We start from the raw sequence: 26,823 nt of genomic DNA on the forward strand, positions 1-26,823 counted from the left end.
TGGCCACATTGGATGAAAATTCAACATTTATTTTAAATATTCTTTTTTTTACAATTGTTATATTCAAATTATATTAACTTACAATTCTTCTCTGTTAAAATCTTGAATGAAATTATTTTTTAAATTATTGAAATTTCCAACAATTGTTACTTTATTTATTAAATCTGTTAAATGAATAATTTTTTTACTATCATTTTTTAGTTTAAAAATTGCAGTTTTCTCTAACGGTACTCATTTTTAGATAAGATTTTTCTTAACTGAAATTTGATGAACCAAATTTTTATTGAGGTTTTATCTATTACGAATTACACAAATTTCATTTATTTTTCAAAAACACCACATTTACCAAGAGAAAACCCCCCAAACTGTTAAAACCCTATTAATTATCTTTCCCTTTTACGATATGTTCTTTTCCCATTCGTGATATAATTCTCCAAGTACTTCCCCTTCCTCAAAATACAGGAGCCAAAATCTCCAAAAACAGGGCAACTCCATTATTGTTATTCCCAGCAGAGCATGCGGCTCCACGCGTGTTCCGCGCCAAAGATAAATGCTTGCTGACTTGGCGATTTTCATATGCCTGGACACGAGAAGGGTATTGTAGAGGCTATGGGGGGACTTCGGGCCCTGATGAATCACGTGCGAGAGTAAAAAAAATAAATATGAGGGAGAGTGGGGCATCCCCGTGTGATCGATATGCGACCCACTTGCTATAGAATCTGCTAACGGTGAAGACCTACCTACTAATAGAGGTTTTTATTTGAGGATGAATGTCTGTTTCCGGGAAATAGAGAGGGTAAGTGAAATTTGAGATATAGATTTTCTGATTTTTCTTTTTTTGATGTGCTTAAAACTTTTTGTAATGTTAAAAATTCCTTTTAGTGCTACATCTGTTAATTTTTTATATGAATTTAAGTTTCCGATTCATGCACAGAATTCAGAATTTTTAATACTTAATTCTATAATTATATGAAAGTATTAATTAATTTCATACAAAAAAATTAAATCTTTCATTTCATTTTCTTTTCACTTAAAAATTAATTAATTTAATTTCTGCCATCTCAAAAAAAATCTCTTGGACTCAATGATTTTGGAAATTTTTTTATACTTTTATATGGATGGGAATAACAATAAAAACCCATTTAGGTTCTTTTAGATTGTTTAAAAAAAATTGTATTTCTTTATATGCTTTCACAATTTGATTTCAAAACTGAATCACAATCAATACGAAAGATTTTATTTACTTTAAATTTTTTAAAAATTTATGCCATTAAAGTTTGCATAATATGAAATAAAAATAAATTTTGATTTCGTATTAAAAGTGACAAAGTGTGTAAAAGAAAGTTGAAGGTAGACGTAGAACACTTCCAGCCATTCACTCAACTTTGTCAACAGGTTTATTCATTAAGTGAGGCATTTGAAAGTAATACCGTCAAAGCTGCTAATACGATCATTTTTTTTGTTTTGTTTCAGTGTTAACTTAAGCTTTTATCAAAAATTTCTATCATATCTTGAAAAGTGAGCTAAGAAAGTTTTATAGCAGTTAATAGTCCAATAATTATTCCAGTGAAAAAAGAACTCGGTGTTTAGTTCCTTTCGGAGAATTTTCTTATTACTTTATTATTTTGATCTTATAACACCTTTTTTCCCTTGTGTTATTAAATTGAAGAAATGTATTGCACTATTGAATTTGATAGGATTTTTAATATTCTACAATAATATGTGATGAATTTTCTCAAAATATTTAAAGTTTTTGCATGGAGCAAAGGAGACTTGTAAACTTATGAGCAGATTTCATAAACTTCTTTGTGGAGAAATAAGGTTATTGGTGGCTGTAGTATCTCTAGACTCCTTTCCTTCAAAATATAGTTATTTAAATCCCTTTCCTGACCTTTATCATGTACTTTTTGCCAATGATTTAAAACTTTTTGACAGTTTGAATTTTTGAGAGTATTTTAGAATGTTTCGATTTTTAGAGGAATTGTTTTGATTAAATGACTTTGTAAAGAATTAAATAAACTCGTCTCATAATAATATTGAAGTTGTGCCTTTTATAATTGGTCTTTTTTTAAATTGAAATAAATTTAAATAAAACTGAGTTTATTGAAAAAATTTAAAAATATCAAATCCACTTTTGAATATCAAAAGTGGAAGTAAAATTTCTTTTAAAAATTTAAATATGTTGGGTATCGCTAAAAATTTCGTTTTTTTTTTTTTTTTTTTTTTTTTTAGCATTTTCGCAACGACCACAAGTTTTATTTGAAATAAGAATGGCTGTTTTTTTATTTCAACTTTTTAAATTAGTAATAATTTTCCTACCTTATTATCAAATTACCAAGAGTTTTCAATGAACACTTTTATAAAAAAAAAAAAAAAAAAAAAAAAAGGTTAGATTTTTTTATGGTAAGCAAAATAATTTGTACACAAGGTCCTTTAGCATATGTTTTCATTAGCTAATATTACTTCGATATATTTTTGTTACAGAGTAATTTAATATAAATAAATAACGTTAAGTAGAAGTTATTTAATAATACTTCATCAAAATTCTTCATTACAAGGAAAAAAAAAAACTATTATTATTTCTGTCATCTCAATTACAGCATTTCATGTTAGTTGGGATTTTCAGATTCAAGAATATACAAAAAAAATCAGTCAAAATATGAAAGTAATTCATTTGTTTGAAAAGATTAGGTTGAACACTCTTTTTTATTATATTGAATGCTTCTATAACGTGGAACATTTTGTATTTAGCTTCGTAGTATAGCGAAGAAATTGAAGGTTAAATTTTAGGATTCTTCACTCTAAACGTTTGGGTCTAAATTGTGATAAACATCTAAAAATTTATTATAAATATAACTTGTTGGTATTCAACCTCCCTAGCTTGTTACTTTCTTGCATACGTAGTGTAGAGAAGGAGTAATAATCGCCAAAAAGAATTCAAACTCGAGATTTTGATGAATCTTCTTGTCTAAGACCTCTGTGGTGAATAGCATATAAGCCAGTTAACAACTACGCTACACGAGCGTATGCTTTTGTATCCTGGTTATGTTATTGAACTGCTAACCACAAGGTCCCAGGTTCTATCCCCGCGCATTCTCAAACCGCTAAATTGGTGACCTCGGACGATGAACCTTCAACCTTCGTACAGCTGTTGTGTCGCCATCTGCCCGCAACCAAAGTCGTCAGATTCACTTGACGCAGCAAACCAAAGTCGTCAGAATCACTTGACGCAGCAACACAAAAAGGCCGCAGCAACTCAAAGTCGTCAGACTAGCTTGACGCAGCAAACCAAAGTCGTCAGACTCACTTGACGCAGCAACACAAAAAGGCCGCAGCAACTCAAAGTCGTCAGGCTCGCTTGACGCAGCATCAGCAACCACTCACCCACACACGCTCGCTGTAACGCTTGACGCTACTCAACTAGGTACAAGCCTATTAGACAACAGCTAAAAATACATCAACAGTCATATCATTCGTCTCCCCTCCGACACACTGGAAGGAGAGTCTGTGGTGAATAGCATATAAGCCAGTTAACAACTACTTTGCTTTTGCATAATGGTTTAGTTACTGGACTGCGAATCACAAGGTCCCAGGTTCTATCCTAGCACATCACATACCGCTAAATCTCCATGAGTTCGAAAAACACATTTTTTGGAAAATGTCTATCTGTCTATGAAAAAGATAACCAAAAAAAAAGGCTCTGATCTAGACGGATGAAATTTGGTACGGAGTCTTAATTCCAAATTTGCAGATTTCTATTAAATTTTGAGCAAAATCTTCATAAAGGAAATCTGTTTGACAGGCTATTCAAATATAATTTAACATAATAACTACAAAACGAAGAGAGCTAGATAAATAAAATTCTATACACAGAATTAATATCTATAGTCTAGATACCTTTCAAATTTTGAGCCAAATACAACCAGGGGTTGACTGTTTGTCGGTCTGTCTCTTAGAAATACGTAATCGCAATATCTCAAAGACCTAGATATTTAAATATGTAGAATTTGGTATGTGATTTTGTGAGTACAATGTGTCAAATGTTTGTTTCAATCGGTTGGGTGAAACACGTCTAAAACACAAATTCATTTTTCGGATACTATTAACCACATATCAGGGATTAGTTGCCAAATAACTCTCCAAGTATTGCATGATAGATTTAGGAAATGTGTTACATTCACGCCAAAGGTAAATATTTCGTAACCACTGCATGCCAGTGCCACGTAAGGCTTTCTCCGTGATATCACCTTTATCAGAGAGTATGTGGGAAAGTTTTAGGGAGACAACTCACCACTGGTTTGCTTTTAAATTACCGCCTTTGTTAGCTCATGAACAGACAAGACAGACTGATAACATATCTTGTTCAAAAACTTGATACGGTTCTTCAATTATGGTGATGTTGTTTGTTATTGTTTCTTATGGCACTTGCCACAGATAAGCCCGTTGTCCCTAAGATAGCGATTTAAACCCGAGGGGCTCTTGTTTTTATAGTAGCGCCAACTAGGGCCAAGAGTACGACTTAGATACTCACGCATCACTCATTCGCTTGTAAAATCTCTTTTTACAGTAGGGCATATTCACACATAGAACAACGGAAGAACAAACATGCCCAAACCGGGATGCCCAGATCACAAGGAAGAGGCGTTACCCCTATGCCAGGACGCCGGGATTATGGTGATAAAATTGCGTACTAAATTTCATACATTCAGACTATTGCGATATTGAGTTATTGTGCTCATGTGCACACAGAGGAGCGGCCGGATAGAAAGATTTTTCATAACAGTATTTCATCCAAAATTTGATACAGGCCTAAAGTTTTGTCATTTTTTTATTGCACTCACAAACAGTCGGACTTAACACCAGAAAGGTTTTTTCTGAACTAAGAACGATCTAAAAGGTCCGTTCTGCAAAATTCCGGAATCGAAATGTTCTTGACAATAACAATACTTTTTTTTGGAGCTTTGTATTAAAAAAAACCCCCAAAAAAAGTTCTAATTTGTATCTCATTACGTCGAGAATTGTTCTAATCACTTTCTCATACATTTTTTATGTTTCCTTTTTCCAAATAATCTATTCGCAACACCATTTGTCTTTGAATCGATTTAGTGAAAAGTAACGTAACCTAGAAAACTCAAACGACAAAAACAGTTTTCTCATCTTATTTTTTGACTCCTCCACATTGGAAAATAAATGATCACGTGACACGACTATTTTAGAAAATTCTATTCTATTGTTTTTTAAATTACCGATGAGTATGACTGATGGGAAGGGACAGATAAAATGAAGGCTTGTTCTCCAAATCGAAAACCAATGTAGGTCAATCATCGATTTTGGTACTTTATGAGGTTGCTTTCATAGAAAATACGTGCGGCTAATTAATACACACATATAGATTTTTAGTTTACTGAGAACAGGTGCGTAAATAAATTCAGAATCGTAAAATCTTAATAATTTTTTTTTAATTCTTCCTTTTATGCATGGCTGATGATTTTACGCCATAAAATATTTAATTGATTAAAATGTTCAGTACCAATTTTACAGCATTGCAAATTGATTCTAAATTGGGGATTTGAAAATTTTAAAGGTTTAATTGAATACGAAGGGATTAAAAAAAGATTTATATTTATTAAAAAAAGTTAGTGACATTATTTGTTGGAAAAAGAAAAGGAAGGGGAAAAAATTGCATCTAGAGCAATAGAGATTATCAGCTAGTAAACTATATACAGAATTATAAAGCATGTATTTCTTTTGAAAACAAGAAAAATGCCGAGAATTTTATTAAATAAAGCGAGAAAAGTTAGACATTTATTTCTTTTACTACTCTTTTTTTGTTTTGCTTTGTTACCATAGCAAAACTAGCTTTTTAGAGTCGATTACGACTTTATGATTATGCATATGTATTTTAACAATGGATAAGAGCAAAATTTTTACCAGTAAAGAGTTGGCAACGATAATCGCAGATATTAATTCTATTTTATCCATTTTTATGTTCGCGTTTGTAAAACACATTTGTCATGTTTTTTGAAGTTTGTTGAAGCCATTTCTTTGCATTGTTGATAATATCAATCATATCTGCTTATCGTTGAAAAAGACTACTCATTAAAATAAAAACAATTTAGCAGGTTTATAGGAGCTAAAATAAAAGAGAGTAACTTTTTGATGTTAAATGATCAAAATATAGAGGAAAGGTTTGATTAATGCAGTACTGGGATATAATAAAGAGAGTCCCGAAATTGATGCAAAATTCGTGCAGTATTGCATTGGCAATCTTATTACTAAAGCCATTTAACAGCTGATATTTTAGGGTTAGTAAAAATGGAGAATTACACGGTAGAACAAAGCGTTAAAGCAAGACTTCATTTAAATAAAGAACACAATTTTTTCTCTCTTTAAATTGATATATTTTTATTGAATCGTAAAGTACACAGGATAGGAATATCTATGGAATAATACGTAGATCAAATGGCCTCTATGGCTTTGCTGGGACATATACACTCTTTTGTCGAAATTTTCCAAAACAATTTTGCATATATGTAGCTGAATTCTTTGATGTAGTGCTGAATTTCTTTCTTTAATGCATGCATGATTGTGGGTTTATTGGCATAGACCTTTGACTTCAAATAACGCCATAAAAAGAAATCCAATGGTGTTAAATCATACGATCTGGGAGGCCAATTCTCCAAATTTTGAAGTGTCGCCGTCAGACTTTCATTACCTTTGAAATATTGTACGAAAGTGAAAACGTGTTGCTCTATCGTGTAACGCTACATTTTTACTAATCCTAAATCATCAGCTGTCAGATGGTTTTTAATAGGGTTGCCACCATTTTACTGTACGAATGGTGGCAAATTCAAATCCTGCATCAATTTTGGGAGAAAATTTATATATGAAGTAAACACATAGTTCACGGTGCATTATTTATGCTATTTTTTACAATTTAAAATATCAATCTATAATATATATTATTTTTTACTATTTTATACAACATAAATTGTATTACAACATAAATTATTATACATAATTTATACAACATTTATATACATAATTTACACAACATTTATATACATAATTTACACAACATTTATATACATAATTTACACAACATTTGTATACATAATTTATATACATATTTTATACAACATAAATTACATCATAAAAAAACAGATAAGTGTAAAGAGTAGAAATTAAAAAGATTTAATTTAATAAGGAGATTTTTGCATATGATCATATTTTCATATTTTAAAAAGCTTTGAATGAATGTAAAAAAATGCAATTTAATAATTATAATAAATTCAAAAAAATTCCCTTGCATTAAAAGAAAAAAGAAAAATTAAAAGAATTCCTTGAATTAAATTATGTCGTTTAATGCTGAAAGTAATTAGTTTTATTCGAATTAATTATGTTTTGAAAATAAAATAAAATGAAATCATCATCTGAGTAACTTATTTGAGTAGTTGCTTAACGTTGGTAAATTATATTAGTTAAAATCTATAATAGGAGATAAACTTTGTTGAAAGTGAAGTTAATAAATAATCAAGCAGGAGCATTTTTAATGCATTTATATCAAAATAAACATTATTAAATTTAGACCAGCAAGGAATAAACAATAATTTTAATTTGCTTTAATTCGTCACTTTTCTTGATATCATATCTTCCTAGTTCTGGAATGAAATTAGCCTGCGTGTTTTAAGAAATGATTGCCATATAATGTATTTTGAACTTATATTTCAAATTAAATTAAAAAATATCAAATTACATCTCATCGCATTCCAAGAATTTTTGTAAAGTTTCTACGCTTAGCTATTGAATGATAAAATAACAAATTTTGACACCTATTGTGCAAATGAAGTGAAAAAAAATTATTTAAAATCGTGATATTTAAATGTGTTGAGCATCTAAAAAAAAGTGTTTCCTTATTCCCGAAAATCGGCTTTCTAATAATTTATAAATAGTTATTTCATTTTATAAACAATATTTTTGTCAATTCTAACCACGAAATTTTCTGATATCTTTCTTATAATACAAACATGTATTTTAATGACATGAAATAAATATAATAAAAATTTTATGTAAACAAATACTTTTCTTAATATTCTAAAAAGACGAAATTTCTAAGATATAAAGAAATTAAATTCTTTATTTTAAATTTTGTAAACTCTAACAATAAATTTATTCAAGATTCACTACCAGATGGCACCACTCTTATTGAATCAAAACTTAATGAAATTAATTGATTAATTATTTGATAGTTAAATTCTAAATATATTTAAATGAAATAGTTTCGTTCGAGAATACACAAACGTACAACTGCCAAAATTTTAGCGCATTAAAAAGCAACTCAAACATCGATTATAAATTTTGCTTTTACAAACAAAATAAAGCAACTCAAGTTATATAAAAATGATAGAAATGAAACAGGTATCTCTCTTATTAAGCCATATATAATAGTTCGTCATGACTCTAGGACAGGGTTTGTAAATGTTTTTTTCTCTCATAATCTCTGATTACATTTTTTTAAACTTCGAAGTACCTGTATTTCCAAACTTTTCTCCAAACATGCCCTCCACTTTGAATAAAAAAAGCTTTAATATTTAAGTACTTTAAGAATTAAGCTACTAAAATAATTTAATAGAATTTTAGAGTTTCCTTTTGACTTTATATATTACTTAGATTTATTATAGTATTTATGATGTACTTACGATGAAAATTATGAATATTCATCATGAACTACGCCTGTCTGCTTTTAATCGCGTTTTAAATAAAAACAAAAAAAGGTACTTTGAAAGTGTTCAGAAGGTATCTAAATATTCTTTAAAAATAGAATAAAAGAAAATAAAGGGAAATCACGCTTTTTTTTTTATTTTGAGTATTATTAAAGCTATAAATTTTGCTAAATTTGGGATGACAAACGCATAATCGTACAAATACCAAATTGCTGACATCCAAGCATTCATCAATTACGTTGTCTTAATTTACGATTTTTCTTATCTTGTTAAATAATCTTTCGGAACTGCACAATTTTCAACGTTTCTTTTTAGGAAACCAATTTATATATATATATATATATATATATATATATATATATATATATATATATATATATATATATATATATATATATATATATATATATATATATATATATATATATATATATATATATATATATATATATTTATTTATTTATTTATTTTAATCCCCCATGTTTTATTTTTTGAACCATAACCAACATCATTTTCTCTTATCGTTAACTACTGCATACTGTCAGAGCATACCACAGCTTTCTAAATCTCAATTGTAAGAAATAAAACTCAAATCTATTAGATAAAAAAAAGTTGAATAATCAAAAATTAAATCTTGAAAACTTTCTGATGTGTATTTTTTTTTCTTTTTGAATGACCTTTGGATTTTATGATAGTGATTTCTATAACATTTGAAATTATTGTCTATTTCTTAATGACAATTATTTTTACAAACATTATTTGGTAAGTCTAGCATTAAAAATGGGTTAAATAAATGTCTAAAAAAACACAAAAAATTCATAATAAAAATAGCGCAGATCAACTATTTTTAGAAAATAGTTCAAAGAAGTTTAATAATATAAAATTTTGTAGTGAGTTTATCCTTATAGGATTGAAATTGTTTTAATAATGATAAACATTAATAATTACACTAATTTGTCATTTAACATTTAATCTGAAAAGAAATTATATGGAGAATATTACTTTATTTAAATGCATGCCGTAACTGTGTACAAACATTTACATATTTCATGAAAGCAGTCTTTCATTTAATTACATTAGTCTGAAAGAGTTAAAATGGATGTAAACAGAATCACACATAACATGATACGTAAAATGACACACCCACCTTTTGTTTTATTTAATGAATGTTTCTTTTTTTAGGAACATTATCTGATGTAAAAGGAATCTTCGATATGTCAACACAAATTGTTATATTTTGTTATTAGAAATTAAGTAATCTATTGACTTTATAATGAAATATTAGAAAAATCAAAATGAAATTTGGATACTAAATGAAGAAACACAATAAATTAACACAAGCATTTATTTTTCAATTAATGAGATAGTAAAATTGTATGTTATTAGTTAAGAAGGTTATCTGAAAAGTTAATTATTACAATGTATTTTGGAATGATGAGAATTTTGAGCAAGAAATCTGCAAAATTAATTAATAATTAATAAAATAAGACATTTGTTAAATAGAAAGTAAAGAGTTAGTTTGAACCAAACTGTTATAAGCTTGAAAAAATTTATTAGAAACAATGCTGTATACGGAATAGAAAGTCAAGAATTTCTTTTCACAAATTAATATTATTATAAATTTCCATTCAAAGAATACACAAAAAGTAAACATTCACAAATGTATTTAATATTTTTCCAAGCAATACGTAGGAGTTTTCAAGAAATTGTTTTAGTTTCTTCAAAAAAAAAATAATAATAAGATTTTAGAATTTATGAATCAAAATTCGTATGTGTGGTGAAAATAGTAAAAAGCTTACATAAATCAAATTCGGTTCATTTCATTCAACAAGTAAGGGTTAAATATATTAGCGTGATATCGTGCGCTGTTAAAAATCTCAGTACTTTGTTTTCTAATTTACAAATAGTTAAAATCATCGAAATGCCTCTATTATGTTCAAATATAATGCAGCGCATAAATTAGAAGTAAAAATACTGAAATAAATCATACCGCTCATCCCTATGGAAACATTTCAAAAAGTATACAGATCGAAGTAAACAAAACGAATGGGACATTGGGAACAAATGGAAATTTCAAAGACAGAAAAAAAATAAGAAAAAGTGAAAGGATGTTGCAACCTGTAAAACACGCGACAACTAAAAATCACGCGACGTTTTTATCATGAAATATTATATGGTTATTTTGTGAATCAAGAAAAACCATCATTTAGTTTCTGAATCGACAACTGGATTACAAAAGTTCGAATTTTTTTAGTATAAGTGAAATGTGTCTCAGACTTTTCATCGATTATTTTATATCCTATGTTCGAGAGAATGACTGTGCGAGTTGCATGAGTGACAAGTAAATGAAAATTTGAGGAAGCATGGCAGAAACAAAGAAAAACAATTGATGACTTTTTTTATGATTTCATAATAACAATATTCGTATCTTTTTATATGGTTGCAATTTTTAATGAACTTCAAAATTATAGCTTTTATTTTTATTATTACATTTACAGGCTTATCAGAATTTCGTATTAACGATGCTTTTCAAAAGACAATAAATTCTAGGTCGATACAGAAAGATTAAATTTTACTATCACAGAATAACTACCAACGGCTTTATTGCGATTGATCTTGTAGTTGTAAAACCAGGGAAGTTAATGACAACGACGCCTAAACTGGCGTAACTCTCTAAATTTTAACATCACGCTATCAAGAGTAGGCCTGAAGCACAAAGTTAGATTTTGGATGCACCAAAACTTTATCCAAAGACGATAAATCTTTAACTTAAAATAAGGTTGCTTATTCACTTATATTTACGAAATAACTTTGCTGTTTATTTTCAAAAGGTCACACTTTTTAAATTAATTTTGAAGCGGTTAAAACCAACTGAACTTGGATTTTATTCGGAATTTTTTTGACTAATGAATTCATGGGGATAGAGCATTCAGAAACTGCAATTATTGAAGAAACATAAATCTTTTCTCTTTCTTTGAAATACATCATAAAAGTAAATTTTCTGTTCCTGTGTGACGCGAAAATTGAAATAAAAAAATTCTTGTTCCAAGTATTTATAGAGGAATAATTATGCTCTGAAAATTTTAAAATTGCTTTTAACTGATATAAGGAACTCAGATGTTGATTTACATATTCTCTCTACTGCTTTAATTCCTTTATTTTTGAATTTATTTAACTTCTTAATTAGATAACACATTATATTTGGGACATTTAATTTTATTTTGATATAATAATATTAAAGGCATTTGAGATATTGAAATGTTTCTAAATGATTTTTTTTGCATTTTAAATTACTTATTATTTTCACTTAAATGGAGATTTAAAGTTAAAAACTAAATGATTCGATGCGCATGGCAAACATATTTCATATGAAGGAGTTAAAATTTCAGAGGAAATTTTTAAAAGTCCTCATTATCTTTCTTTGTGACTAAATAAATTTTAAAGATACAAGTATGTAGGTTTTTTTTTAAATACTGATCTAGTTGCAAGAAAAGAAAGGGATTTTCTAATTAGCCAATTTTGTATAAAGGATGCTATAAAAATTAAAAAAGTGCAATTTTTTAGAAAATTAATAATAGAGCAATTTTATTAACAAAAATTAATATTAACACTTATTTTGAACATTTTTATAATTTATCTTATTATTTTTAATAGGAAGAAACCTGTATTCTTATCTCCAATAAGTGATACAGATCTTTAAAGATTTTTGTAGCACCCTGTAAATCAAAATGATCCTGATTTTGTTTCTTGAAGTTTCAATATTTACAACCAAATATTTTTTTCTAGTTTAATAGGTAATCATTAGATGTAATCTGCGAATGCCTTGAGAGGTGCTTACACAAGTTATGCTTATGCGAAATGCTTTAGGATAAGACAGGAAAGAAAAACTTGAAAATGGGCTGTTGCTGTTCAACAACTTCGAGAGTCAGTTCGGTTAAAGTAAGTTATATATTATGCCTTACTTTATATTTAAAATTGAATATCCTATCAAAATAAAACTTTTTACATTTAAAAGATTTATTCAAAGTAATCGGATATATCTTTATCTGTGAAATATATTAAAGCATTGAAAACTGATATATAAAATATATAGATTATTAATAGTTTTAGTTTAAAGATACGATATATACTCATAAATTACGGTAATGTAATCACAAAAGAATAACTTGATGTTCACAATACGATATTTAAATTATAAATATAATATTTAACTAGAATATTTTCAAAACAACTGAAAGTTTTTCCAAAACAAACAACGAACTATATTTGATGGATTTTTCAAGCTGCCTGCATGAAATTTAAGCAGATAAATGTTTGCACTTTTTTCTGCATAAATTTCTGTTTTCCTATCTGGTATTTTTTGAACTCAGATTTTTTAAGAGTAATTTAAGCCCCTTAAAAAGTTTAGTAAAATTAGTTTAAGCAATTTAAGTCATTAAAAGTTTTTAAAAATTATATGAAATAAGTAAGTAGCCTAAAATAACTTCTATTATTATAAAGGTAAATAAATAAATTCAGACACATTTTAACTCTTGATTCGGATTGTCAAGTTTTAATGCTTGAATCTCTATATACCATTGATATATGTTTGTAATTTAAGATATATGTTTTTAGCAAAAAATTCATTAAATTTTAGATTTTACACAGCAACGACAATTTATGAACATTGTTTTCATGGCTCTTACTTTTCATTCCATGTTAACAGAAACCGAATTTGTAGATAAATAAATATAAATTTGCAGTCAAAATTTTGAATATAAATTTTTAAAAAATGTCTTCCTAACTGGAAAATACTTCAGAATTATTTTACCGTCATATTTCCATTATGCATCAAATACTAAGTAAATTTACATGACTAACTGGATAAATTTCTTAGAAATCCATTATAGAATAATATTAACGTTAATTTCAAAATGTTGAGTAAAACGAGAAGTAATATGTTTTTTAAATATTTTCTTAGCCGAACTCTAGGTCGTTTCCAGATCCTTCAGATGCTCTCGATAGCCCTGTAGTTAAGGACCGGCATTGCACAGATGTTTTCTTTTTGATTATTTTCGCAGTTTATGTGATTTTTTTGGTAAGTACCTGATTTGGTTATTTATTTAGTTATTTTTCATTGTTTACCCCCACAGGAATTATGTTAATAAACATCCGAAACTTTAAACTCATACTCGTTAAAAATAAGTTGTAAACACCATATATCATTTGAAAAGAACTGTTAAAGAACGGACAAATTCGAATTAAGAATAAGCAGTATTTTTAGGTATTAAAATTTGGAAGCATTCTAGTTTTGGGGTAAGGTATATTGTAATAAAGAAATTTTTTTTTGGGGGGGGGAGGTGGTAAGATATCTATAAAATTATTAAGGGGGGAAGAGGAAATGAGTCATTTTCTTATTTTGGTTATACTTAGCAAAATAAAGCATTTTAATGTTTTATATTGTGAATATTTTATCAAATAATAAAATTGATAAAATATAATTATTTGATATATTTTATCAATTTCTATATTTAGTTTCTTCACATTTTTCTAGCTATTATCTTTAATTATAATAATAAACATGAATGTGTGTCTCTGTGCATGTTGGCATTTTACAGGTTAGAATGTTCGACCTAATCTTAGGACATATATAATTTGGCGGATGGAAATGTGCACCTCAGAGAGACTTTTTTGGAATTGTGATTAGAATTTTAAATAAAAGTTAAGAAAATGTTTGACTTTTACCGTGAAAATCTCCGAAAATATTACATAACAACAACAAAAAATCACATCATCTTAAAATTCAAAAAAGTTATCTTCCTAATAATATTGATTTTTTTATATAATTTTTTACTATATTTAATAAATTCATAAAATATTAATTTTCCAAAAAGAAAACAAAGATATGTAAAAATTCTAAACAGATATTAAAAGTATCCTTAATAGCATAACAAAAGTATAAGAATTCTAGAAGAATACCAAAATTGTTTAAAAAAGTCACTATTAAGTGGAAGATATTTTTTCATCTTTGTTTTGCAAAATATTTGAATTAAATTTCTGTCCTTAATATAAATTATTATTGACAAAACAAATTCCAGGAAAGCATATATTTATTTAATTCTGAGAAGAATCTGTAAAAAGATTTCAATTTATATTTACAATATACTATCAGTATCAAAAAATGCGAAATTTTACATTGTTTTAAATTAAATATTAGTTTACAGAGTTAAAAGGTTTGAAATAGCAAAGTGCATCCATTTTTTTTTCGAATTTTTGAGGAGTTATCAGGAAACAAGAAAAATGCATAATAATATAAACATAATGGCTTAAAGCTTTTAAAATAGTGTGAATTATATATCTATTAAAATCTGAAACTTAAAAATATTTTGCCGAAGAAGCCATCAAGGCCAAATCACATAAAATATTTAATTGAAAGTTTTAGTTACCATAAAAGCTGATGAACCATCTGGTAGCCAAAGGCGGCTAGTCAATTAACAAAACACAGATCATTAAACAAAAATAAAATAACTATACAGCACAATTTTATTAAAGAATATAAACTAAATTTTATTTACTTTTAAACATTAAAGTATACGACTACCTTCGGGATGAATTTTTTGAAAAATGTTAAAAAAATACTAATATTATTGAATTGACGCACAAACCAGATTGTAAAAAATATTCATGAAGCAATGATTTATCAAAAATTAAAAATGGCTTAAACATAAGATTTTTATTTGGTGCAAAGATGCATATAGTAGAAATGTTTTTAGAAGTTTATCAATAATTTGCTCAAACGTTTTGCTAGATAATTTAACAAGCGTATTATCCCTTTTCTGAACTAAAAAATAAATTGTATTTCTATCCAATTTTTAAATATTTCGATTTGAATGAATAACATCTGTTTCAATGTTAACACTGAATTTGTTGTTTATTAACAATGAATTTGTTGTTTGTTAACATTAAATTTAGATTTCAATAAATAACATCCGCTAAATAATATTAATTTTTATTTTTTTGCCTTATGTAGCATTGAAACAGTTCTAAAATGCTTCTTTAATGAATGCATGGCTTATTCTGTAGTTCATGAACTACAGAACACGTTAAAAAATTACTATACATAATTTGAAAATTAAATATACGGGAAATTCAATTTATGAGATTTTTCATAAGAAGATTTTACTAAATTTATGCTTCATATCAAAGCTTTCCTCAAATTTCTAATTGATTACATATGTTTGTTATAGTCTACATAAACCTTTCTAAAAGAAACTAGCACAATAATGCCATAAATCTATTAAAAATGTAAATGTAGGGTTCATCTGTTTTATAAATTTCGTGGTACTATTACTTTACTTTTTTATTGCTCGTGAAAAATGACGCAGATATAAAACAGAATCTTTCTTCTTTGGTTTTCAACAATGGAAAAGAATCCCGTGATTAAATATTTGATCAAACAATGAAAGCTTCTCACTTTCAGGGCAACAATATAAACTATTATTAGAAATTAGGCGAAAAAATAAGGTTATTAAATTATATCATTGAAAAGATATTAAAAAAATATTCTAAGTAGATTCAAAAATCATTTTTATTCAGCAATATTTTCAGCAGCTATCGCGCTGAAGTGCTAAAATTTAATTCAATTTTTAATTAATTAAAATTTTAATTATAATTTTTTAAAAATGCATACACACATTTATCTTTATTATTAGTAAAAATTAAAGTAAATTTTCTTGTGGAATTTCAGGTCGTAGGAGTTATCCTAGCAGCAATACAAGGGGATCCCAGACGTCTTTTCTACGGTCATGATAATTACGGAAATGTCTGTGGGATAAAGAACGAGAAAATTAACGGAGCCAACAAATCGGGAATGGATTATACCGGAATGAGGTAAGTTTATTGTGAAAACATAAATCCTATGGATTGGTAATTTATAGTTGCACCATGTATTTAAAATACAGCTTAACAGTTGGTTTGATTTGGTTGCCTTTTATAATATATATTGTTGCTACTGGCGATAAGCGAGGATCGAACTCGCAACCTTATGGTTCGTAGCCGAGTAACATGACCACAAGACAAAAGAAATTTCTCATGTATCGTAGCTGTTATCTGGCTTATAAAGCGTCACCACAATATGTTATAAAATAATTTATTATATTGCAGAAATAGAAATAACAATAAATGCTATATTAATTATCCTGGAAAAAACAATTTAAGTCTGATATTGTAAATTAATGACACTTGAAGTCTGATAATGTTCGTTTCAGTATCCTGAGACGAACCATTTTTCGAGGATTCTCTCTCACTAAAGGATGAGACGCAGAAAGTCGTGTGTATTTTCGAAATTTACTTTATTTTTAAATGTAAACATCTCACTTTCATCTTTCTTCTCACTCCTACTTTGTCGAACTAATCCCATTCTAAAGCATGCGCAAAAAGCATGGAAGGACATTATAGTGGAGATATAAAAATACAAGTAAGGTGGTGAGGTAAAATTTAAATGAAAATTTAAGTAATCCCGCTTTCGCTTCGATGCAAAGTCGTAACAGCCATTTGGTGAAATTAATTATCGAATTCGATATTAAAAAAATTTCTTTCTTTAGAATTTCCTTCTTAATTTGCTTAAAATTTATCAGTTAAAAAACTTAATTAGGAACAGTTTAAATTAGAACTGAAATTTCTATGCAGCGTGGGGGGTTTCATATAGTTTAGCACTATGAGTTTGAGTGATTTTATATAGTTTAGCACTTTTAAGCTGAAACATAAAATGTTTTTCAGCTTAAAAACATTTTATGGCATTCACCGGTTATAAAGATGGCTCCCAGAAATTTGGAAAGATTTTAAGATAGAATAATTAGTTCAATTTAGATATATTTGTACATAACGTTAATAATTTTACTTACACCATAAAAGATTTCTCTACTATTTAAATTACCTGATTACTATTTCCCATTACTGCATTCAAAATTAATAGAGTAAATATCAATACTGATAATGCAATTAATCTACTGCAGCTCTCAATAACTTTAAGAATACTTATATATATATATATATATATATATATATATATATATATATATATATATATATATATATATATATATATATATATATATATATATATATATATATATATATATATATATATATATATATATATGAATTTGGTAAATATGAGAATTGGTCTTAAAGTATATTTTACAACGCTAGGTAATTAGGGTGTTCCTATCCACGTTCACCGCACACTGAGGAGATCAACGCTTGCTCGAAATCATCGCTACTTTGACGTAATGTTGAAAAAGTCCAGCTAAAAATATACATGTGCTTCCAAATGCTACAATATCTATATGCTGACATATTCTCGGACTAATTGTTAGATATCGGTGAGGGAAAAGTTGCTGTCTATGAAAATACTGGATGCATAAAATTGCCCACTAATTTCTGCACTATCGTTGATTCGCAAAATGCTGTCATTGACCGCATATTTCCCGATGTATGCATATAATACATAAATCATGCGTGACTGGCAGAAAGAGCCATTTTGGCAGCAAAAAATGTGGACGTCGACGATTTAAACTTCAAGATACAGCAGTCATTGCCAGGCGACTTTGTATCATACAAATTGATCGATACAGTTTGTGATGCTAACGAAGCTGTAAATTATCTAACAGAGTTTTTGAACTCGCTGGATTGGCCAGGCATGTCACCACGCCTTCTACGACTGAAAATTGGATCTCCGCTTATTTTACTTCGGAATTTGAACCCACCATGGCTGTGCAATGACACGCGATTGGTCATTAAAAAATTGATGAAAAACGTTATCGAAACCACCATTTTGAATGGTAAATTCCGAACCGAAAATGTTTTGCTGCCACGAATTCCAATGATTCTCACAGACGTGCCAATTGAACTCAAACGCGTTCAATTTCCTATTAGATTCGCATTCGCAGTGACAGTCAATAAGACGCAAGACCAAACGATGTCTGTTTGCGGCTTAGATTTGGGCACACCATGTTTTTCACACGTGGCATGTTCTCGCGTGGGCAAACTATCGAGCTTATTTGTGTTGGCTAAAGACGGACTGAGAAAAAATATTCTTACACTCAATTGCTCTTCGAAATGAATATTGATTTCCTTTATTTCATTTTTATATTTTAGGACAAAAATTATATTACTTTTTTCACTTTACGTTTAACTTATAAGAGATCAAACAATATATATGTTCGTTAGGTTAATGAAATACATTGTATTGAGAAAATGAATGGTTGGAGTTTTTTGTTTTTATCGGCGATCATCATCTACAGCGCTTCATTCCTCTTTGTCATAGATCCCAACCCCACACACATACAATGCATTCGTTAACAACCAAAATATTCAATGGAAATAATTTATAAGGCAGAACTACGTTTTCCGGGTCAGCTATGACCGGAAAACGTTGTAAAACTATATATATATATATATATATATATATATATATATATATATATATATATATATATATAGAGAGAGAGAGAGAGAGAGAGAGAAAATTTTGTATGAATTTACGAAGTCAAATAAATGTTCTTTTATTCACTTTTTAAAAAGTTTTTGCTGCTGCCTCTCCATTTATATATCCCCGCATAAAAATAGGTTAATGATTATGCTTCTTTTGTTTTTCAGGTTCTTGAAAATGGGCCAAAAATGTTCTGATGGCAATTGCCCGATGGAAAAAGAATGTGTTAAAGCGTGCGCCGAAGGATACGAGTATGGACAGCTTTTCATGAATTTTCATTCCCGTGGTTGAATTACAATTATTGCTTTTTATAATGGATCAGAAATCCTTGACATAAGAGACTGCTATTGAGTTATTTATGGAATTTATCAACTGATTATCTCTATGGCTAAATAATCTAAAATTCTATAAAGTGACTAGATATAATTTATCGATACAGTTTTCGACGGGCATTTTGTATAGGTACGGTTTTTCATAACCAAAATTTATTAATTTTAAATTTTATTTATATTAAGAAATTGTTTTTTAAATATGTTGCACCGTAGTTTATTTTTATTTGCCGAATAATTTAAACACTTTATTATGCTTCTTATTATTTATTATTTTTTTCCTTTACTCATAATTTAAAATGATGATAATGAACTGTAGAATAACAAATTAGAATTGATAAATATATTTTATTAAAATCACTTAAAACAACAAAAATAGAATCCTATATGATCTAAAAATTACGATTTCATTTAATATAAAAAAATAAAAATAATATCGAGTAAACCACCACACGGGTATTTATCGATTATAAAGGTGGTAAGAACCATTACTTCCAAAGTAAACCATTCTGGAATTATTTTTTTTTCTTCAGATGGAGGTGATATTGGCTAAATTGGATGATTAAAATATTTTCTTCAGAGTATCATAAATATTAAATTAGGCACAAAAGATTTAATTTAAATTAAATACAATCAGTATGCTTGGTGAACCAGCTGGTAGCGGAAGGCGGCTGTATTTAATAATCTGAAAATTTAAGCTGTTTTATTTCTTCTGATAACTTTTAACAATAAATTTTAGAAAGGCAACTTTATTGATACCAAATATTTGTGCATTAGCTTTGAAAAACATATTTTGTCAGTAAGAAATATATGTTTAAATTTTTCAGAGAAAGTACTTTATACCGTTGTTTACCAGCAACAGTGGCTAAAACTACGTCATCAATATTTCAGTCTACTCAGCCTTTTTTTGAGGTAAGCTATTTCCAGATGTTAAAATTTTTTAAAATTCCTTTGTAGGTTTGTTGATTGATTTATTGAAAATTTGGAATTAATATACTTTAATTTCATTGTGTTTAATAATTCAATCAAAACGGCCTTGGGAGATATCAAGGTATTTTGGACACTTACAAGATGAAGAAGCTTATATCTTTGACCGGCACCATATCACCAACTTTCATGCCATTCCAATCAGCGGAATTTGTATATTTGGAGTGCTCTATGTTAACGCGCATGATGAGTTTTCAGTACATATTAGTTTTGAACTTACTATTTTATGATAACTTCAATACATCTCTAACTCTTTTGTAAAATTCGTAAATTTACTAATGCATTAACTGTAAGTATAATTATGATTTTATCAGTCTAATTATAATTATGGTGAATCAAATAAGTGCAAAACTTTGCAAAGAAAATAAAGGAAAGGACAGTGACACACTTTTCAGATTACGAGAGCAATTTTTTTCACGAAAAATCAATTGCTACATGGCGCAGCCATTCAGCTCGAGTTATCACCCATCAATTAAGGCTTATTGCAAGTCTCAAAATTCTTGCTTTTTAAAAAGTTGATCTTTGAACCATTAAGAATGAACTGAAATTTGGGAACCACGTTTTTACATAAAATTTCAAGCTGGTACAGAATGATTGTAGAATGCTATAAAAGAACGAACCTTTAGAGGGCACTTGAATGATATGTATTAGATTTAAAAAAATACTAGATATAATCTGGAACATTTATTTGATGCCAGATTTTTAATACTGTTACGAAATTTCCGGGGTTCGTTTGCATAGTGGGAGTTATATGGTGTGGAAAACGCTCAATCAGCAGGCGGCAGTAGAAAAAGAAACAACGACGTTTATTTACACGAAGACACACAGGACAGCACAAAGACGACAACTATATACAGCACAGAAGACGATTATCTTCAGCCGAGACGTGCAGCAACAACAAGACTCTACCGCAGACAGTAGTGCACAGCTTAGTTCAGCACTAGTTTCACTCCGTCGCTGCTCCGCTTATCTCTCGAAAGCCAGTTCTTTAGAGTCTATTCCGACTACTCTTCACCGTCGTTCCCGACTACTACTGGTTCACGACTACCCGGCAGCTGCAGGCTGCTCCTTTTATAGGTCTCAGGAGGCAGGGCCAGAAGCCTCTCAACCAATCAGGAACGTTCGAGGCGTAACTCAGTTCCTACTGGACAGATCGGGAAAATTCTCGATGTTTCGGGTATAATCTATATTGGCGCCAAAGTCGCCAAATTCGTCGCCAAGTCGCCAAATGGTCGCCAAGTTTGTCGCCAAGCCCTGGGACCTCCTATGGAACCCACTATGCTGGGAAGCCGCATCACAGATTCGTAACAATACATTCCTAAATGTCGTAAGCTCTACAATCTCCTATTTTGGTATTAAATTCTACTGTTTGCTAATATCGAGTTATATACTCCTTTTCCTTTTTGTTTTTAGAGTGAAGATGCAAAAGGCTGTAACAACCATCTACAGAATGAGGGAAAAAATTATTTATGAGCAATTAAAAAACAAATAAATTATGAAAACTCAAATAATCTCTACTAATAACAAAAATAAATGTGTATGAGTGCGTTGACGCTTTACGGCCAGATCGTTTGATCTATAACTACAAATTTAATAAATATATTAAATGCAATAAAAATAATTTTACAAATATATAGCTTAGAGAGTGGGAAGATGCACTTCATTTTGATTCTTTTGAAATCTTAATTAGAATTTTATTTGATTAATTTTAAGTTAAATTTTCAGTTTCCCCATAATAATTTCTGAAAAATTATTACACAAAAATAAAATTAATATCATTTCAAAATTTAAAAATGCCTTTTTTTTATTGATACGAATTTAAGTGTCCTGCAAATGTTTTTTGTCTAAATTTTGGCATTTTTTAAAAATATTTTTTTTCTTAATTTCCAACAACAGATTACATTTTTGGTATGGCATTCAAATAGTTTTGATTCTTACGTGAAATATTTAATCATGTGATTTCATTCCATTGTTGAAAGCTAAGGACGAAAGATTGTGTTTTATATCTGTGTTGTTCACAAGGTGAGATTTCAAAGATAAATGAACCGGATATTTACATTTTTAACACTGCTATGATGTTATGAGACTTGTCTCTATTAGAAAGATTCCTCTACACGATAATTCATATACACAGTACTTAATCAAGACTATTGAAATACCACAACTTTAATATTTAACGATTTTGTGACATTGATATAAAAATATATTTAATTTCAGATAACTCGTTTAGATAAAGCTAATATTCCCGAAGAACCAACTAGACAACAGACACGACTAATTTTAATAAAACTGATTTAACTGCGGTGAAGCTTTAGGATTTAGTAGAACAATATAAGGTACTCTTCAGGCACACAAGTACCTAAAAGAGGGAAACAGTAATTCAAGTCATGGCGATAAATATGAAATGTCAGAATCGAATGGGTTTCCATAGCAATGATAAGAAAGGGAAATTGGTATCCTAAAAAGGTTACTAGGCTCGTGTCAAGCATGTAAACCTTTTCGTCGTCCGTAACTCGTTTAGAGCGTTCAAGTGAAGCTTCTGCAGGGCGGCAATAACAAGCTTCAAGTGTGTTCTTCTGCAATTTAAAACTTTTAAAAGCTTAAAACGCTTTGTAAATACTTACTTGTTTGAGTTTTTATTTTTGTTTGTTCTAATATGTACAGAGATATCTGTACTTATATATTATAGTATACATAGTATATATACTATTATAATATAATTAGTATTCAGAGCTATATACTAATCTGTACTGAGAAAACAACACTACATGCGGCGAAAAACAAAGGACCGCTGGGGAGAAATTTTCACGGAGAAGAGAAGACGGCGAAAAGGTTAAAATACGGAAACAAAAAGAAGAGACTGATTTAGTTACTCATTGAAATAGTTAGACAATGTGGGAGAGGATATAAGAAAATCAACGAAAGACATTACAGCGAAAATATGTTTTATTAAGTTTAAAATATTTTAATTACTTAAATTTAAAAACATCGTTGAATTTTTAAAAGAAAAGCTGGGTTTATCGGTAAAATTAAGAAAAATGGTTCAGAAGTTTAAAAATAATTTTGAAGGGTCATAGATGTTTTGCAATAATTTATTGAAAAAAAAAGTAAGCTAATCCAAAATATACATGTAAGTCAGTTACATGCTCTGCTAATTTTTGCGTACATATTTATTTTTAGGAGGTGGGTGCAGATATCAGCATCTGTTGGCAAGAAATAATAGTGCTTTGTGTAATCAGCATTGGTAATTTTTTTCTTTTTTAGAATATTTTTTAAATATTTGTATACTATTTATATAGCAATAACGGGCGTATACTTCGCTTCCTGATAAAAGTATTGTAGTTTCATTTTAATTTCTCAATAATAAAATTCAGATTTCTTTTCTAATCTATTTTGATTAAGAAAAAATAAAAAAAAACTTTTGCTGCTTAAAGAATTTATTTTTTTTGGGAAATGTCAATTGACTCTTATTAAACAATTTTTTAAACAGTTTTTCTTGATTATATTTTTAAAAATTTTATATCTTTTTCAAGCCCTTAAGTTTGATTTTTTGAAGCATGATATTATTCTTTCATTCAGTATATTTTCAGCAGATATTTTTTTAAGTGTTAATTTTTGTTCAAAGATATTAATATTTAGGATTGCTGATGCCTCGTTCAAAAAATTTAGTATAAAATATTTTATATCGATTGCTGTTGTAAAAACAATGGTAATTCATTGTAAAATGAATTTCCAATTTCCTTTAGATTCGAATTTATCAGTCTTAAGATATAACAAAGTTTAAACTTTAAATAATTATGCATTTTATATCACTAGTTCTGCAGCCAGGAAAACCAATATTTGAACAAAACAGCTAGTCGTCAAAGATAGTTCATTAGCAAAAAATATTAAATAACAAATATTTTTAATTATACATTCCAACTTCTAGTCTCACACGACTTTTTGACAGTAAAAATGCACAATAACGTCTGATATTTTATATTAAGAGGCAATATTTAACTAGGAAATGTGGCACATATTGAGTTTTATAGAACCACACTTTTGTTCCAAAGTTTTCTTCCAGCAAAAAATTTTACCGATGATGATTCCAGTGATCAACACATAATAATAATTTTTCCTTAGTTTGATGGCAGATATCGCCAAGCATAAAAAAGGACTCGAAATGTCATTTGTCATTCAGACCAGAGAAAAGTATTAGTGCTACAAATCTATGCCTGAAGCTTTTCATTTTGTAATATGAGGTTGCTGTACTTGGTACAATTGATGTGCATTTTAGCTGCCTAACAGAAAAACTGACTTACCGAAAAAACTTCCCCAAAAGATATTTCAAAAAGTGGAAATATTAATAATATGTATTAAGGTGTACGTACACACTAGAAGATTTTTTTTTTTAACTTTTAACTTTAAAAATCCAGTTTTTTCACAATAGGTCATTAATATATGTTTAAACTCATTTCAGTGAGAAAAAACCATCTTACACTAATTATTAACTAATTAAATCATATTTAATGAGCTAATTAGCTTATTTTTTGAAACATGATATCTTAAATTCTAATTTGTACAGACACACAATTCTAGTTGGAATTTATGCCTAATATTAGTCTTCATATTATCTGCCTCAATCAAGTTATAAAAATATATAGTTTTTTTTAACAATTTTTTGTTTAACGACAAATATGAAAAGCGAGATTTTTTCTGTAATTTTAACTTTTAAATAGCTATTAAAAACTTATTTCTATAAATATAACTTTGATTGAGGCACAAAACATCCGCTATTTCATACAGATTATTTTGATGTATAAATAATTGTATTTGGTTAATTTTTGTTGAGTTATGATTGTTTGAATGAAGCAACATAATGGAAAAATATCATTCTTCATAAAATGAGTTTTAAAAAAAGCCGTAAATAGAGTTTTTAATGAAAGCACCTCAAGAAAAATAAATATAACTCGAGAAATATTTCGAATATTGACAACATCTTGGTATCGTTTGAAAGCTAAAGGATCAGAGAACATTATTAAGCAATAAAAAAAAATATTCGATATTTTGAACGATTTTCGAAGCTTCAAGTGTGTACATACACCGTAAAGAAACTTTTTTTTTCTGTTTCAATTCCAGGTCTCTCCCTTCTGTTGTTGCTTCTGTTTCGATTTTGCGCTGCCATCATCATATGGGCGGTGTTACTATGCGTCACTGCAGTTTCTATCGGCGTCACCATATATTTATGGTGAGATTTTATCTCCTGTTTCATAAATTGTTTTTATTTATTCACACCCTTTACCTCATGCTTACTCAACTTTATGTTAATTGTTATTGTATTCAGAAATTGAATTGTTGCAAAAGTCAAAATTTTTTTTTCGATGTTTGTGCTGACATGATTTATTAATTTAATCTTAAACGATAATTTATCAAAACTATCTTATATTTCTGTATGTTTATTTAAAAAAAAATTGTGTTGTATAGGTACAAATGGAACGAGAAGAAGCAGGCCGTGAACGGATATGAAGGTCCTAATAAAGATCTTAAAGAGCGACAAGTAACTTACTGGCTGGTAGCAGCGATCGTATCAACGATTTTTACAGTAAATAATTCACTTTTACTCTTTCTCACAGTTTCTAATACTTGTTGTTTTTGTTTCTTATGGCACTTGCCACGGACAAGCCCGCTGTTCAAAGACAGCAGATTTAAGCCTAACGGGGAGAGCCTCTTGTTTTTATCGTAGAGCCAACTTGGGCCAAGAATACGACTTGACTACTCACGCATCACTCATTCGCTTGCACAACCGCTTTTTACAGGAGGGCACATTCACACATCTCACAGACAGAACAGGAAGAACAACCATGCCCAAACCGGGACTTGAACCCGGGACGCCCAGATCACGCGGAAGATGCGCTACCCCTATGGATTACTTTCATGTTGCCTAAGAACTAATTATGCAGGTTCTCCTGGCGCAAATATCTTAGATATTCATATTTAAATGCAATATTTGTCGTTCTGTTGGCATCAATATAGGAGTGTACCTAATTCATTAGGTAACTGTAGGAGATATGTGATAGTTTGAATAAAGAAAGGAGTAGAAGGGAAATTTAACAATGTAAAGAAATTTTATTTTGAGAGAAAGCTTACTACAATTCTTTGCTATTGCTGTTAGAATCATTACAATTCTAGTCCTAATCCTTCTAAAATATTAGCCTGTATTTTTCAAATTCAAATGTATTCTCTACCACAACCTACTTAAATTTTTTTTTCAAGCATGCTGTTTTGCAACTTGAACCTCAGCATTAATTGTTTTTACCAACTGCATTATTCTTTA

At 28.7% G+C, this 26,823-nt stretch overlaps 1 protein-coding gene across 1 annotated transcript in view; it reads left to right on the top strand.

Annotated features, from left to right (window-relative positions):
* The first annotated feature begins 717 nt into the window (after positions 1–717).
* The window catches only part of LOC129963386 (choline transporter-like protein 1), a 46,835-nt gene continuing 20,729 nt past the window's right edge, over positions 718–26,823 (top strand). Inside the window, exons 1-9 of the mRNA XM_056077723.1 lie at positions 718–796; positions 12,510–12,662; positions 13,684–13,800; positions 16,450–16,592; positions 19,362–19,445; positions 20,351–20,435; positions 23,691–23,754; positions 25,629–25,737; positions 25,974–26,091. Of these exons, the coding sequence (XP_055933698.1) occupies positions 12,618–12,662; positions 13,684–13,800; positions 16,450–16,592; positions 19,362–19,445; positions 20,351–20,435; positions 23,691–23,754; positions 25,629–25,737; positions 25,974–26,091 (765 nt within the window). The 5' untranslated portion in view covers positions 718–796; positions 12,510–12,617. The remainder of the gene's footprint in view (positions 797–12,509; positions 12,663–13,683; positions 13,801–16,449; positions 16,593–19,361; positions 19,446–20,350; positions 20,436–23,690; positions 23,755–25,628; positions 25,738–25,973; positions 26,092–26,823) is intronic.

The sequence above is a fragment of the Argiope bruennichi genome, chromosome 3 (assembly GCF_947563725.1).
Source record: "Argiope bruennichi chromosome 3, qqArgBrue1.1, whole genome shotgun sequence".
Lineage (NCBI taxonomy): Eukaryota > Metazoa > Arthropoda > Arachnida > Araneae > Araneidae > Argiope > Argiope bruennichi.